This window comes from Chrysemys picta, chromosome 5 (assembly GCF_011386835.1).
Source record: "Chrysemys picta bellii isolate R12L10 chromosome 5, ASM1138683v2, whole genome shotgun sequence".
Lineage (NCBI taxonomy): Eukaryota > Metazoa > Chordata > Testudines > Emydidae > Chrysemys > Chrysemys picta.
In genome coordinates, this window is record NC_088795.1 from 125,244,934 (window position 1) to 125,262,417 (window position 17,484).

The 17,484-nt window shown below is 43.0% G+C and overlaps 1 protein-coding gene across 5 annotated transcripts in view; it reads right to left on the bottom strand.

The window, feature by feature from the left end:
- The window catches only part of NSD2 (nuclear receptor binding SET domain protein 2), a 179,965-nt gene that overhangs the window by 73,273 nt on the left and 89,208 nt on the right, over positions 1-17,484 (bottom strand). For all 5 annotated transcript variants that reach the window (XM_065597130.1, XM_065597129.1, XM_042855543.2 and 2 more), the window contains 3 exons: positions 16,310-16,475; positions 8,611-8,777; positions 7,696-8,187 (listed from right to left, as the gene is read on the bottom strand). In XM_065597130.1, coding sequence (XP_065453202.1) covers positions 7,696-8,187; positions 8,611-8,777; positions 16,310-16,475 — 825 coding nt within the window. The remainder of the gene's footprint in view (positions 1-7,695; positions 8,188-8,610; positions 8,778-16,309; positions 16,476-17,484) is intronic.

Below are 17,484 nucleotides of genomic sequence, written 5' to 3' on the forward strand. Positions count from 1 at the left end.
CACTACCAATTGAAATAGTCAATGCCTCCCCTTCAGAGACGCCCACCTATCAAACTCCTTGAAAACCACAATAAGCGGCCCAATATTCAAGCAGCCATCACTTGACCTTGCAGTTTACTCCAACTACCGTCCAATCCCTGGGCACAATAACTGAGGGCCAATTTCACAAAGCAGAAAATAATTATGAGCTAATTCAGGTAGGAAGAAGAATTTAATAAAAAAAAACTTGAGTGATAATTGGGAATCATGTAAGAACACCTTACTTGTTGCACAAAAAGCCACAATCCCATTAGGCTGTGCTGGTTAAAAAAAATGAACCTGATTTAGAGCGGAAGCAAAGGCAGCTATAAAAAATAATATACAAGACATGGAAGAAAGGTGAAGCTGATAGTAATCAATATAATTCTGAAGTTAGGAATTGCAGAAAACTGACAAGGAAACAAAGGGATACAAGGAGAAATTAATGGCTAGCAAAGTTTAAGGACAAGAAGAAGAACAGGAGTACTTGTGGCACCTTAGAGACTAACAAATTTATTAGAGCATAAGCTTTCGTGGACTACAGCCGGAGTCAACGGTGATGGTTGTTGAGCAGGAGGGGAGGTGTGGTCTTGCACCAGTCGCCATCCCTTGGGTGGTTCCTGTTCCCTTGCACGGGAGGAGGAGCACCCCCTGTCCATCTTCCTGTGCTTCTTCCTTGGGATGGGAAACTGTGATCGGTGCCGTGATCGTTACCGTGCTGTGGAGCTCAGTGTTGGGGAATACCGTTGCCAAGGGTCTCTGACCCCAGAGTCTTTCCACAGCACCTCCTGGATCGAAGCTGGCACGCTGCGCACCAATGCTGAGGAGCCTGGTGCAGTCTCCATGGGGCTCAACTCGGACTGAGGGCACAGGGCTGCTTCCACTAGCAGTAACTTTAACCTGTGGTCCTTCTTCTTCGTGCAGGGATGAAAACTCCTACAGATCTTACACCTGTCCATTTGATGGGACTCCTCCAAGCACTTTAGACAAGCCGAGTATGGGTTGCCCTTGGGCACAGGCTTTTAGCAAACCCCACATAGCTTAAACCCCTGGGATCCAGGCATGCCCCGGACCTGGGAAACAGGGGAGGGAAAACACCCCCCCAGTACTCTGAGCTTAAATATTTAACTACAAACAACTTCTTAAATTAACTATTTACAGAAATACTATGCTAGAGGATTGCTCATGAAAACGAGACAAAACGCTCCAATGACCGTCACTGGCAGTAAGAAGGAACTGGGGAGGCAGCAGGTCGGGAGGGCCCTATATACGGCACCATGAAGGCGTGACTCCAGGGGCTCCAGAGCCGACCCGACCGATGCTGCTAGGGGAAAAAACCTTCCGGCAACTGTGCACTCAGCACACACATACCTAATTGGAATCGATATGAGCAAGCACTCGAAAAAAAACTTTTCAGACTTTATGAATGTAATAGTCTTAGACCCAAAAACAGGTCTCCACCCTCCATCTTTCTTTGGTACAAGGTACCTTGACTAGAACCCCTTTCACCTGTGAGGAGCTGGGATCAGTTCTATCGCTCCTAATTGAAGGAGAAAGTATTTCCTCTCTCAGAAAAGGCTTGTGAGAGGCGTCCATAAACAGGACAAGGAAGGGGGCGATATAAAGTGGATGGTGTAGCCAAGTGTTAGGACCTCTATGACCCACTTATCTGCAGTCATCTGCCTCCAAGCATGATGGAAATGGGAAAGGCTGTCACTAAAAGGGGTGAGGTGGGCAAAAGGATGCAGCTGCTGAACTAGAGAGAGAATCTGTTTTGTTTTGATGATGACTGGGTACATGCGGAAGGAGGGTGAGGAGCACTCTTTCTCTGGAACTTATCTCTCTTCCTGATGGGATCCTGGTGGATCTATAAAATCCAAAGAACTGAGCCAGGCTGTTTGTGACTGCTAAATCTTCTTTTAGTTGTAGTATATATACCCAGAGATCTTAACGTGGCCCTGGAGTCTTTCAGTTAAGTGCGTGAAGAGATTTGTTCATAGTTTCTGCGAAAAGCTTTCGATCAAAGGGGATCTCTTCAGTGGTATTCTGAAGCTCTCTCAGGAACCCTGAGAATTGGAGCCATGATACTCTATGCTTAACCACGACCGTAAAGATGGACTTGGCAGTGGTGTCTGTAGCAACTACCGACACTTAAAGAGACATCCTAATAATTGACCCTCCAAAATGATGGCCTAAAATTGTTCCTTCTTTTCCTGTGGAAGACCATGAATTTATTATATAGTTTGTGAAACTGTATTTGGCCATAAACACCGATAGTTTGAGATCCAAAATAGAAGGATTGTGGAAGAACAGGATTTCTGTCCAAAGAGTTCTGTATGCCTTTGGTCCTTGTCATATGGGGCACACTTGGAGTAGTGTTGCTTACCCTGTTCATTCACTGAACCCACTACCAGAGATTTAGGTATGGGGTGGGAGATAAAAATTTGAAGTCCTTGGATAGGACATGATATTTTTTATCCGTCTGTTTGCAAGTTGATGGAACAGTAACAGGCGTTTGCCAAACTGGGCCCAGGAGTACTTCATTAATGTGTAGCACAAGTCTAATGGGTGTTCCTGTTTGCTAAATGTCAAGCAATTTGTGTTGCAAATCCTTGGTCTCTTCAAGGGGTATTTGAAGAGAGTGTCAGCTACCTGCTTTATAAGATCCTGAAACTTACACAGATTTACTGACCATGGATTCTGGTGGAGGCATGACTGCCTCATCTGGAGATAATGAAGAGACAGGAGTTTGAGGGTGGCTTCATGTGCCTATGCTCTCCTGTTATTCAAACATCTCCTTTTGTTGCAGAACTGGTTGGGGAGGAAATGTCTGAACATCTAACCTCATGTGTCAGAGCCAGTGATCCCAGTATAGCCATTGAGAGCCCAGGCGGGAGAACAGGTGGCATCCAGGATTGGTCCCACCACCCTTGAAGAGTCTGGCAATACCGAAGAGTGATGATAGATTGGACACCAGGATCTCAGTACCAAGAGGCGTTCAGTACCCATGAACTGTGGACATTCGGGTTCATCTACCACTGATAAGTTCTTTGAGTATCTGAATTCCTGAAGCACTGAGTGAAGGATCGGTACCGACATGGTAGCGTGCTTGGCAATGGAAGCAGACGGTACTGTAGATTTTGAGCATATCTGATGCTTCAGTTTGCACAGTACTGAGGGTCCTGACTAGGGAGGTACTGATGACTAAGCCATGCTTGATGGTACCAGTCTGGATGACTGCTTATCCTTGCCCTTTTTGTCCCTCTTAGACAGAATGGGGGAATGGAGGATCCCCAACAGGGCCAGCATGATGGATCTAGTGGGTGTTGCACCGGGCCTCAGGGTGAAAGGAACTAGTGGCTCCTTGCAGTTGGAAAGGAGAATATTGCCACAACGTAGACGGCCTCTTCAGGTACTTTTAGAGGCAGTAAAGGATGGGCGGACCCTGTGCTTCTTCCGAATCCTCTGAGCATGGAAACTCAGACCCTGGTTCCATTGACAGTACCATCGGAACTGGTGGAAGTGTGTGGATCACTGGAGGATGTGGTGAAGGCGGTCTTGACTGTGGTATGTCTTGGGTGGGAGATCTGATCTCCCCAGAGGTGGATGGGAATAGAAGGCATGGAGATCACAGGGCAAACAGTTTGTGTGGCTCTGGCACTTTCCCAACCTCCCTGGTGTTAATGGCACCCTTTCTGTAGCCAGAGGGTGGACTTCCCCAGAGCCAACAGGTCCCATACCTTACCGGAGACCAACACTGACGATGTGCATGGCTTGGTACCTAACACCGGCAGATCCGCCAGTACTTGCATTTTCTTGTCATGTTTGTGTGTCTTGAAGCGCACTGCTACCCCATGGCTGGAACTCATGGAAGGCGAGATTCCCGTCTTCAGTGTAGAGGAAGACTTAATGCCATGCTTATGTGAATTTTTCCTTACCTCTTGACTAGGCCCTGGCATGGGGTCCCTAATGGTGGTATCACTGGAGCTGGACTCTATCTTCATAGACAGATACACACTCCTGGCTATCTCAGGCCAATGTATGGGCGGGGTTTCCTGGCCTGGGTCTGACTGAGGTCTCATGGCGACTTTCATGAAGTGCTTCTTGAGGTGGAAAGCCTGGCCTTCTTGGGTATGACTTGGAAAGGACTGGCAGACTCTGCACCAGGATGAAATATGGGCTTCTCCCAAGCAGTAGAACCAGCACTGATGTTCGTCGCTGATCAAGAAGGAACACTGGCAAAAGGTGTAGATGGCAGAAAGTGCAGATTTTAAAGCCTGGGATCTTTGGCATAGTCCAGTACCCATGCATGGTACGGGGTGGAAGGTTTAAAAGTAAACAGATTCCCCCTAAAAGTCCCCAAATCAACTCTAAATAACTACTAAATTGAGTAAAAACAATGTAAAAACAGCTAAATATTACAAATAAAAAAATAAAAAAAAAAACCCAACTATACATATAGGTCCCTACCAAATTCATGGTCCATTTTGTCAATTGTATGGTCGTAGGATTTAAAAAATAGTCAATTTCATGGTTTCATATGTTTACATCTGAAATTTCAGTGTTATAACTGTCGGGGTCCCAAAAGGGAGTTGTGGGGTTGGTCGCAAAGATGTTGTACGGGGCGGCCATGGGATTGCTACCCTTATTTCTGTGCTGCCTTTGAAGCTGGGCTCTGAGGGCAGTACAGCCACAGCACTTCCTGCAGCCAGGGAAGGTACCTGGAGGTGGACCTGATCTCCCCTTGAGAGCGGCCATGCAGGGGAAGAGGAAGTCCCATTCCTCTCCAGCCCTATTGGGACTAGTACTTGCCCCCCAGTGCACGGTAGGAACCCCCAGATGGATGCCCCAGCCCTGTCCCTCCTCTTCCCCTACAATAGTTAGATTTCACAGGGGAGATCTGATTTCACAGTCTGCGATGCATTTTTCATGGATATGAATTTGGTAGGGCCCTATATATACACACACTATACTCTTTTAAGAGTGCATCATACACAGGAGGATACTAATAGTGCTGACCCAGACCATGTGATGGTGAGAAGGAACTGGATATGTGGTCGGTACACCCTGCCCTTTATCACCTCAGACGAAACCAAGAGGCAAAGCAAGGGCGCATGCGTGGACTAACAGATACTACTTCTTTCAAATTCTCCAGCTCCGGACACATGGTGTGCATACGTAAACTCTCAGTGGAATACAATTGGGACCATCACTCCAAGAACTGCTTTATTTGAAAGGGGGCTTTTGTTTTTAGTAGGTTTCTGACTGAAAGAGCATTCAAAGAGTAGTAATCCAGATGCTCCTAACTAACTGAAGACTTCACCCCGTTATTAAAAGCTTTCAAAACCCAATTGGCTTTCTGTAAATGTAGAAATGGTTGTAATATTGGAGTATAATGAATTCCAAAACCAATTGGTTGCTAAGATATCCTAGGCAGACTTCGTAGCAACATCTAGAAAATTAAGGTTGCTCAACAATTTCCTTTATAAATCAGTTTTCAGTTACTTATAACTTTGCTGAACTTTAACCGTCTGGTGAAATTTTCTCATGCTCGTTCAGGATGATTTTTTAGGTATCAGCAAACTAAGTTGTTTCCAAAAGAGAGGGTCAGGGAAAAATAAGTAATTTTCCCACTGTTAATTTTTCCCTACTGTTTCCTTGGAGAGCTCTAGTGCCTTCATGTTTTGGAACTGGAACTTGAAATCTGACCTGGGGAATAATTCTGAAGTCAGAGGAGTGCTTTTGTTATCCTGGTGAAAAATTTAACCAGATTTGTCAAGTTATAAACCTCAAGGGGATGATAAAAAAAATAATCATAATTTACATATACTAAGTAGAACTTTTGCTTGCCGCTAAAATCTCTGAAGATTTCAGCTGTACTGAGCACGCTGCCATCTCCTCAGAGCTTCCTATACACCCACTGCCATGGCATTCCCTAAACGGCTCTACATGGTACACAAACAAAGCAGCAGCTGCTAAATATCTTTTGGTATATGGGAAAGTGGGCTCTGCTAGGACTCAGAAGATCATCAGCTGTAGTCTCAGCTCTTCCACCGACTTGCTATTTATTTCATTCATCTTACAGCCTATATTATTGGGCAAGCTCGCACACCCTAACATTAAGAAGAAGGAAAGTAACATGTCTCCCTGCCATTTTACAGAGGTTGCACAAGAGGATTTCTAGCACAGCTGGAAATAGAAATCAGCGGTCTAATATGGCAGACCCAAGTCTCATCCCCTTAGCCTTTCAGAATGAATGTGCCAAATCTATGTGCTTGACTAGGCTGTCTGTAAGCACTAGAGCATTCTCCTCTCCAGAGTCAGAAATTCAGATTCCCAGCATTCTTTGGCTGCCCAGCAAATAATTGATTAAGCCATTAGGAAATGTGTGTGTCATGTTTCCCTGTAGTGGCTAGACCTCACAGAGAACAATCACCTACTACTGTCAGCAGTTACTCCTTCAGATTAAATGGTAGAGATCTATAAAGGTCCTGGATTCAAGCCTTGGTGAGGGCCCATACTGCAGATGGTCAATATGGTTCCACAAAGTGGAATTTGTGTTTCCATTTTTTTAAAAGCTTAGGAAATTACATTTAAAAAACTGTCAAAAAATGTTACGATAATATAATAAAGACTTTATTACATTAGAGAATATATTATTTGTCCTAGGGGGGAAGGATAGCTCAGTGGTTTGAGCATTGGCCTGCTAAACCCAAGGTTGTGAGTTCAATCCTTGAGGGGGCCATTTAGGGATCTGGGGTAAAAATCTGTCTGGGGATTGGTCCTGCTTTGAGCAGGGGGTTGGACTAGATGACCTCCTGAGGTCCCTTCCAACTCTGATATTCTATGATTCTATGACACCTGCCTCATTCAATACACAGAACAAACAGGAAGAGGAAGAAGGTTGCAGGAAGAGACATAATGTTCATGTGTTTAAGGCAATAGCCTAGGACCTAAGTAGCTAGGTTCATTTCTGGTCCACCAGACTTCCTATGGGATGCTGGGCAAGACTATCATTTAAACACAAGATCATCTTACTCCAGAAAGGCATAAGGAGGGCCTTTGTCCACATCCCATTAGACTACACACTTTTGACAATTGTTGAGAGCTTTATTTACTTATTTATTTTTGGAAAGGTTGCCATTTCCCTTCCCTCCTAGGTAGCTAAGCAGAACATTTGGGGAATTGGAAGACAAGGGAACAAGTAGTGTTGAATAAATCCACTTACTTATGGGGAATGGGTGAGTTAAGGATAACAGAAAGCCAGAAAGGTACTTGGGAACATAAGTTTATGCATTAAAAATAAATGTAGAGGAACTAACAATGACTAGATAAAAGGTCACTAAATATTTAGACATAAATTAACAAAAAACGGTACTAAGATAATGGCACTAACAAAACATACTGCCACAATCACTTTATTTTACGTTCTACTCTGTCCTTATCCTCATCGCCACTTTTTGTCTATGTCTTTAGACTATACGCTCTTTGAGGCAGGGATTAGCTTCTTAAACATCTGTAGAATCCCTTGTAGGTTTTGGCTGCCATCGTAAAAAAAATATATATCTTACTTTTCAGATGTTCTGTCAGCTAAGAGAAAGAAGATATTTCTATACATGTGAAAGACAGAACACGAATAGAACAACACTTACTTGCGCAAAAAAAAAAAACACTAACCTCATCTCTGTGCTTCTGACAAAAGACCAAAAACTGAGACACTGCATCTCCCTTTCTGCTTCGTGGAGTGGATGCTGCAGCTTTCTTTCTACTGATGGGAGAGCCTATCCCTCTTTTAGCTTCTCCTTGTTCAAATGCCTTTTGGGGGGTAGTATTCTTAGTCCCTGACTGACCACTTTCTTTTGTGTCATTAGTCGCAAGCAATTTTGATGTCCTCCTCCTTCTCTTGCTAGGAATGCCAGACTCCTTCATCAATTTCAGACTTTGAGTGGTTTCTTCGTTCGAGTAAGATGACTCATCTATTTCCTCTAATGGTTCCACAGCAATACCAGCCTCCTTTGCCACTCGAGGATTAAGATGAGGTCTGTCCCTAATGTAGATAAAGGTGAACTTGGCTTTCCGTTCTTCCACTGTCATGCCTAGTGCTTCAGTGGCTTGCTTAATGCCCATCTCCCACTGAGGCCGTAGTTTCCCGGAAACAGGCTTTAACATCTGCAAGAAAAATATAAGCCAGTTTGAGTTGTTTACCTTTTATTACAAAACACCAGTAATAATTAAAAACAATTAGAAGAAGATAAAGTGTACAGGATGTCTATATTGCAAATATTCCAGTGGCATCTGTTATGAATGGTACTGATATAAAGGAAGATCTACTAAATAATTCTTTCTGTGCGTGAATCAGTGACATTTGCCAATTTGCAAAAAGTAATGAGCATTCACTGAGCCATCATTTATTCTGTGTTTTTAAATGTGAAATGCAAAACTAGAAGATGCTATAAAACAGGCAGTCATGAAAGCTTTCTAGATAGTTTCTCTCCAATAGTTAGGTATCAGATGACATTTCTATAACAATGTAAAAAGCCTGCAAAAAAGTGTGTGGTGGGGGGAGAGGGGGGAGGTGTTGTAGTCTCTTACCTTTATTTTCTCAGCTTTAATGAGTGCTTGTTTTGCACTTTCCTGGCATAATTGTTCAAACTGTTCTTCTCCTTTGAATGACACAAGGCTCTTCTCAAATATCCAAGCTCGTTCTGGGGCATCGCCAAAAAACTGTACATGATACTGACGAAAACTCTTTTTTTGTCCTGAAAATTTAACAGTAAGTTTATACAAGTTACTGGGTTGGTTTTGGTTTTAGCATTTTATAATACTTTCACACTTTGAAATCCTTCAGTAAATTGCAGTATGCAGAGCAATGACAAATACAGTTTGTCCAGTTTTCATTCTAAAATCTGATTAATAGATTGACATTTCTCAGTAAACTAATCTATGAAGCTTCATATAAAAGGAATGACTCTAATTGCAATATTAATCCAAAGAGAACCCACAGATGCAGGCAGAACAGCAATATGATCATCGTGCTGTCCGTTTATTCTGGAAAGAGGAATGTTGGTCTTATGCTTAAGACACCAAAATGGAACTCAGAAGATCAAGATTCTATTCCCAGCTCTCCTAAAGACTCCTTGTGTAACCTTGGACAAGTCAGCTGGTCTCTGTATCCCAGTTTCTCATCCACAAAATGGGCATAGTTCTAACTTTTCTCCCCTCAAGAATGCTGGGAGGTTAAATTAACGTTTCTGAGGCACTCAAACACAGAGGAGACTTAGAACAGAGAGCTGATCTATCTACACACATTAAGGGTTAATTGGTCACATGGTAACTGAATGACTAGCACTTGGTGATCTCTTCAAAACCAGAGGTATGACACGCATACTTGGATGCCAGATAAGTGGGTTAAAAATCAGTTTCTTCTGTTATAAACCAGGTGTTAACTTTAAGATTAATTTAGAGGATCTAAACAGAGGCTAGAAAGGCTCTCTCTTTTGCCTTCCACAATAAAATGTTTTGTTTAAAAATAAATAAATAAATAAGGAAGTATAAATTTAACTAGAGAAAAAAAGGTGGGTTATTGGATTGGATAGAAAGTTTCTCCCTTCACCCAGATGCCACACAAATCTTTTGTTCAACTGAAGTTAAGTTTGCAGGCTTTGGGAAGAAGACAGGTAAACAATGATTCAGATAAATTCCAAGACCAGCTTGGGGATGAATTTTGGGTGAAGTTTCAGTATTGCTTTATCTTTATGGACTGTTGTGTAAAGAGAATCAAACAAATTGCCATAGTTCGCTCGCTCTTCTGTCCAACAGGATGGCTACTAGGAGACTGCCTTCAGAGTAAGATGATGAAGCTTTCTGAAAGATCCTCAAAGAGAGGCTCCAGGAGTCTCAGGAGAACTATACTGAGATCCCAGACAGAAGTAGCTTCTCTAACTGATGGGTAAGTATGGAAGAGCCCTTTCAGAAACTTGGACACCACTGGAAATGACTGGAAAAGACTGCACTAAGCGACAGCAAACAGATTATTATAAGATAGATCTTAAACTAAATGAAAAGCCAGCTCTTTAAATGCAATAAGTAGTTGAGGATCTTCAGTACAGATGCCTACACTGGAGCCAGCCCCGGCTGGGCTGTCCATATTGAGAATCAATCCTATTTTGGCAGCGAAGACGAAGTGCATGTAGCTGACGAAGTGGTTATTCACCCACGAAAGCTCATGCTCCAATACATCTGTTAGTCTATAAGGTGCCACAGGACTCTTTGCTGCTTTTACAGATCCAGACTAACACGGCTACCCCTCTGATACTTGAATCCTATTTTGATAAGTAAGTCTTTCTGGTTGATTACTTCCTGCTCTGTATCAGGATTTCCTGGATTGATAGGGCACAGTCTCTGTCCCTGGTACTTAACCAGCCAATACCTGTGCTGTGATTTGAGGTCTGGCTGGTGTATCTGGCAGCAGTGTTGTGAAATCAAATGTGGGGAGTCTGGGAGCTATATGGACAGTTAGATGGACACACATACCAGATCCATCTACCAAAACTGCCATGGCCAGTAAGGAGTCATGAGGCTGATCTGTCTCACTTAATCTAGAATATCATACTGAGAAGCAGAGGAATCAGTGGAAAGGGATAAGAAGGCCTTGGGACCATTGAGAAAGAAGGAGTCCAGTAACAAAATCAGGCTCATGCTCCCTCTGGAACAAGAGTTCTGACATTTGGTATTGTTGTTGGTGACATACACGTCTACCCTGGAAGTTTTCCACTGAAGGAATATTTGTTCCAATGATGGACATCTGTGGTGACCATTCCTGATTGGTAACTGGCTGCCTGCTCACAAAGTCTACCAAGTTGCTGCTATCTTGTGAGAAGTGAAGAGGCATAAGGGTGATCCCATTTCAGTGGCAGCATGACCAGAGCTCAATATCTTCCAGACCAAAAGAATGAAGAAAAGCATGCAGCTCCTTATTTATATAGTGCATTGTGGACATATTAGCCACCAGTATCTCCACTGTGGAGTTCGGGAGAACAGGTAGTATGGCTATGCAAGCTAGCCTGATGGCCTTGAGCTTCAGGGCCTTTAAAGAAAGCTTCATGTCCTCTGTGGGCCAGGTCCTTTGCATTCATAGGTAGTCCAAGTGGGCTCCCCAACTTGTCCCTGACATAGCCGTGATTAGTCACTATAAGGAAGGGAACCAACATTGGCACTCCTCCATGTATGTTCTTGGGTTCCTGCTACTACCTCAGTTCTGTGATGATGGGAAGAGGTAACCATGACTTTTTTGCTCATAAACAGTGTTTCAGAGTATGGACGTGATATGAGCCAGAGTCACAGGATGAAGCCTGGCAAGTGGCATACACACTGACATATGGCCCAAACAGCCCCAGATGCATCTGCACCATCATACTTGGGTTTATCTAGCCCAATTAATAGAGATTGCCTTAACAAGAACCTGTCTTGGGAAGCTATGCTCTCACTGATGTGCAGTTGAAGTCTCCTATGAACTATCATTTGTGATGAATAGGGGTAAGATTTTGTCATGGTTATTTTTAGTACAAGTCATGGACATGGGCAATAAACAAAAATTCATGGATGCCTGCAGGAGGGGGTGAGATGAGAGCTCAAGCCCCGCTCAAGGGAAGGGGGAGGCGCCAGGGTCCCCATCACCAAAGGGCTCTGAGAGCCCGCCAGCTGACAGCTCCAGCCCAGTCACCCCAGGGCTGAAGCGGAAAATGTCATGGAGGTCTCAAAGTCATGGAATCTGTGACTTCCGTGACAATCTTATCCTTAGTGATGAGCTAAGAGATGATTTTTGTAGTTCAGCAGAAGATCTAGCTGTTAAAGGAAAAAGGCATATTTCAAGCTTGCCATTGTCTCCTGTTGAGATACACCTTTGATCAGCCAATTGTCCAGGCAGGGGTAGATATGAATGCTCTTCTTCACAGATAGGCTGCTACTATCCACGGGCACTTTGTGAAAACTCTCAGTGCCATGGAGACTACTGGTAATGATTAATGTGAATTCACCACTGTGAATCTTAGTAACTTCCTGTGGACCAGGTGGATGGCTATGTGGAAGTACACATCCTGCAAGCCGAAAGCCATGAACCAGTCTTGAATCTGAAGAGATCCTGAATCTGAAGTAGCATATGTATTGTTCAGCCTTCTCAGATCTAGGATAGGATAAAGACCCCTTTTCTTCTTCAGGATAAGGAAATACCAGGAGAAGCAGCTGCTTCCTTTCTACTCTGTAAGTATCTCTTCTATGGCTCCTAGGTAAAGGAGGTGCCATTTCTGTTTGTAACAGGCTCTCATGAGAAGAGTTACTGAAAAATGATGGGAGTGGAAAGGGTAAGGAGTAGAAACTGACATGGTAGCCTTGGTCAATGACGTCTACTACCCATTTGTTGGCTGTGATGGTCATCCAGATCCTGTGGAAAGGGGCACGACGCTCTGGATTGGCCCATGTGACTCTTGATGCTCCTCTCAAATGGTGTTGGGTTAATCACATGGAGTATTTGGACCTTTTCTTTTGTGGGTAGTCTGGCTGTCAACCATGGGAGTACCACAGTGTCCTCTGTTCTTTGGCTAAAGAGCTCCATACCATCAAAGGGCCGATCCTCTACTGTGGCTTCTACCTTGCATGGTATGCCAGAAGCCATGAGCCCTGGCTCATTTTGACAGCCATGGCCATCAATCTTGTAGCTGTGCCAAATGTGTCCACAATTGTCTGCAAAGATGTTCTAGCAACAATCTGGACCTCTCTGATAACTTTCCTTTCCTGCAGGAGTTCTGACAGGGAGTGGATGATCCTCTCCCAGATGAGAAAGGATTATTTTGCAAACATATCCTGATAGTTCACAGCCTGGAGTTGCATATGGCAAGGAATGTGCGTTGCATCCAAATAAGACCAGCTTCTTAAGATCATTGGCCTTACCTATGCCGTTGGTGGACTTGGAATTTCCCTGCAGTGACAACACAGCCAGCAACCCTTAGTTTGGATAGGTGCATAAGTTCTCAAAGTCCTTTGGAGGCACCAGGTATCTCTTCTCCACTCATTTGGAAGTGGGAGGAAGAATGGCAGGGGGTTGCCACAGTCCTTTACCCAGCTCAAAGAACACATTGCTGATAAGAAAGGAGATCCTGGTCAGAGCTGTAGAGCTTGAGACATCAAAAAACAACGGGACTTCTATAGGATTGTTGCTTCAACATCTATGATATTCTCAGTGTGGGACAGGAGGTCCTGGAATGCTTTAAAGTTGTCAGTTGCTGGCATGAAGACTAGTGCCAATGCCTCGTCTCATGATGAGGATGACTCCTTGGGTAGAGATGGAAGTTGCCATTGTCATTCCATTTGCCTCATGTTTGCAGAAGCTACTGTCTGGCTCCAGTGTTGGTGGTATAGCCGATGATGCCACTAGGGAATGGTACTGCCTCATCTTTCTGGGTGCCTATGAACAGGATCTTGCTCCTATACACTTGCAATAAAAGTAAGGCCAATATAAGCAATATAGGAATACTGGCCTGGTTGAGGCTGGCTGGCCCAATGCCATTCATGGGTGGATGTCTCAGTTAGGGCAGCCTTCTGTGCTCCCTAGTGACTCTCTTCAAAGGTGGGAGAGGGAGCTCTACTAGACATTGGAGAAAAGGAGTGGCTCAACAAGAGGAATAGATCTCTTCTTCAAACAGCTGTCTCATATGGTGATATATTTCCAGTGCCAATCATCACTTCAGCGTAAAAGATGTCTTCATAGGGGACACTGAGTTCTCCATGAAGTAACACAGCCCTCTGCAGGGCACAGTCATGGGGAATCAAGGTCAGTACCTATTCTTGTACCCCACATGCTCCTCCAGACTTTGTGGAGGACATAGGAAGAGTTTTGTTTCAAGTCCTCCTCCTGGGACTGTCCTTGTCTGGAGCTATGTTGAGACTCCATCTGGCTCTGTCTCACCAAGTCACCTTTTCATGAGGCACTAGAGCTGACTATATTGCCATATCTGGCTTTGTCACTGTACTCTTAGCTTTTCCACTGATTGAACCTGGAGTGTGGTGCCTGCTTGAGGGAGTGCTGGCTGATGCTGTTTTTTTCAGCCTCACTTTGATTGCTAACAGGTGTACCATGAACATCCCCTGGATTTGCAGATCCTCGTGGACAAGGACTTGTGCACAGACCACATATCTGGCATGTGGCTCTCTCCTAGGTAGAAGAGATCAGTTATGTTCATCCTTCAAGGAATCAGTCCTTTGCAAAAAGGAAGGGTTTGAACTCTTAGGACTTAGAATCCACCACAAAGTGTGGTAGTTGGCGCAAAGCACCTGGCTCTGCTATAAGAATGTATACAGAGGGGACTGACTTGTCCAATTGGAGGAAAAAGCAAATGGAAATGTGAAGGTAAAGTTCTTCCGCAGTAGATAAAAATCAAGTTTAAGTCTCTAAAAAGAGTAGCGGGTCAGGCACTCATTGTGTTCTTCCTCACTGCCTGGGTGGTAAGAAGGAAGTTTGTGATCACTCTGCTTTTTATGCTCTTACCCAGAAGCATGAGGTAACACAGGACATATGCACCCCGACAGAAACTGCTATTCAAAAGATTTTGATCTCAGGTGTATGCACACCTACAGTGGAATCTGAGATTCATGCTGAAAACATATGCAAATAATTTTCCTTCTTTACTGGCAAGACATCTTAGTTCTCAGTTTAAATTTGAAATCTCTTTGTGAAAGAAAAAGGGCTATTCCCCCCTCCCTCCAATAATGTAAAATATAGGCCTTCAGCAGCCATTTGACATCACAGATAGGACTGGAAGGGACCTCGAGGGGTCATCTAGTCCAGTCCCCTGCACTCATGGCAGGATTAAGTATTATCTAGCCCATCCCTGACAGGTGTTTGTCTAACCTGCTCTTAAAAACCTCCAGTGATGGAAATTCCACAACCTCCCTAAGCAATTTATTCCAGCGCTTATCTACCCTGACAGGAAGTTTTTCCTAATGACCAGCCTAAACTGCCCTTGCTGCAATTTAAGCCCACTGCTTCTTATCCTATCCTCAAAGATTAACGAGAACAATTTTTCGCCCTCCTCCTTGTAACAACCTTTTATGTACTTGAAAACTTATGTCTCCTCTCAGTCTTCTTCTCCAGACTAAACAAACCCAATTTTTTCCAATCTTCCCTCAGCGGTCATCCTATATAATCTTGCGAAAACTTATGACCTATAGAAATGTTTCTACTGAGACTTGAATACTTTTCAAATATATTGTAATCAACTAAAAATTGGTCCTGGAAAGCAGATCTCAGCCTGGGAAGCATAGTAAACTAGGTTCTCTCTCCTCCTTTCCATAACTTGCTGAACAGTAGCAAAAGTTCGAATTTTTTCAAACTCTGTTGAACACTACAGTTTTTGTGACATACTGAAACTTGTTGTCCAATTCATTTTGAATTCCATAGAATTTTTTTTTTAAACTTCAACCCATTTTGAGATTGATAAAACTGTCTGGATTTTAGAGAGGAGCCCATACTGGTCACTCCATAATGAAAAACGTAAGGGAAGAGACAAACCAGCCACTCTATCCTCCTAGCAAGCAGACAGGATTTCCTTTATTGCTTCACTGGGAAAAGGAAGATTGTTTGATAAGAAAAGCTACAAGGCAAGGCCTTAGCTATGTTCCTGCCCTGATTAAGAGCAGCAACGCAAGTAATTATACTGACACTAAAGAATTTATCCTGTTCACTGTTGATGTAACATAGGGAGTTGTAACTTCTCTTTGATTTAACTGAAAACAGAAACATTAAAATATTGAAAACAAGTTTCAAACTTTAAGGAGCTACACTGTGAATTTTCTCTCCTACTTCAGTCTTTTGTTTCTATTAATTCATTGTTATCAAAGGTTTTACCTTCATATTCCCTACCCTATTTTTCCAATTTCCATTTAAATTAAGCTTCCCCAGAACACCACTTCTTTCCAATGCAACCTGATGTAAGCTAGTAAAAGGTAATTGACAAGCAGCATAGACAAGTGCTGAAGCACAAAGGATTTTGGTTTATCAATTTATCTGAATGAAACTTCCAGAAAAGTAAGCCTGCATCTGTAACTTTCACTCTATGCATCTGAAGAAGTGAGGTTTTTACCCACGAAAGCTTATGCCCAAATAAATCTGTTAGTCTTTAAGGTGCCACCAGACTCCTTGTTGTTTTTGTAGATACAGACTAACACGGCTACCCCCTGATACTTTCCAGAGTTTAATGTCTCTATGTCCATGAAGATGTGTGCAGCAATGAAGACATACCTTTTAGTTTAGTGTAGGAATGAAGAAGAGGATCAGCTGAAACCATGCATGGCCACCAGGGGTAACCAGATACTTTAGACCACACTAAATCCCCTATATTGTACTTCAACACATGGATTTTGTCTTCTTTCACAGTACTTGGAGTTGAATCTTTCTTAGCAGGAGTCTTTTAAAAAAGAAAACATACACTGTGTTACCATATTTCCCCCTTCAAAACTGTACCTTGATTAATTAATAGTATACACATAAGAAATACTAATTAATCAACTTAACACAGCTTATAAAGTATATCTTTGAAGTAATTTTTGTGTGGGTAAAAGAGGCAGACTGGGGTGATAGCATTCGATTGTGACAAAAAATAGCATGGCAGAAGAGAAAGCAATAATGTTTGCCTAAAGGACTAGTAAATGGATAGTATTTCACATGTATTAGAAAGGGGACAAAGGATTTTTTTTTAATTGTTTGCTCTTTTGTTTGTTTCTCTTTCTTCCTTTCTGTATATAATAAAATATGAACTTTGGTTGGTTGTTAGATTATTTTTTTTAAACCTTTGAAATATCAGTAATGTCAAATTTGTTCTTTCCTGGTTTTAGTGGATGACCTCTGGGACGTCTCAAGGACTATGTCTACCCTGCAGCTAGGAGCAAACCTCCCAGCCCAAATAGATAGACTTGTGCTAGTTCAGCTAGAGCTAGCATGCTAAAAATAGCAGTGTGGATATTGTGGCTTGGGCAGTAGCTCAGGCTCTCAAGCCCACCCAGTCCCCGGGGTTTGAGCTAAGGTGGCTAGCCGGAGTCTCCACCAGAGCCATAACATCCATACTACTATTTTTAGCATGCTAGCTTGAGCTGCCCTAGCGTCAGATTGTCTACCCGGGCTGGGAAGCTTGCTCCAGGCGTCAATGTAAATATACCTAGGGATGTTCACTGTGAGCTCTAACACCTTAACTGAAGAGTACAGGACATGAAATCTTCAGACAGTCCTTCTTTGTATAAAATGTTGTTCACTAAAGTTTAGTAAATATTAAGACAAACATGTTAAATGAAGTTTAAAAAAAACAAAAACTATTGTAGACTCTTCCAGCCGACATAGGACCTACATTTCTAAGCCAAAGGAGAAAGAATTCTCATATATTTCTTCATATGTCAGAACATCAAAATACAGCAAAAGGCTAG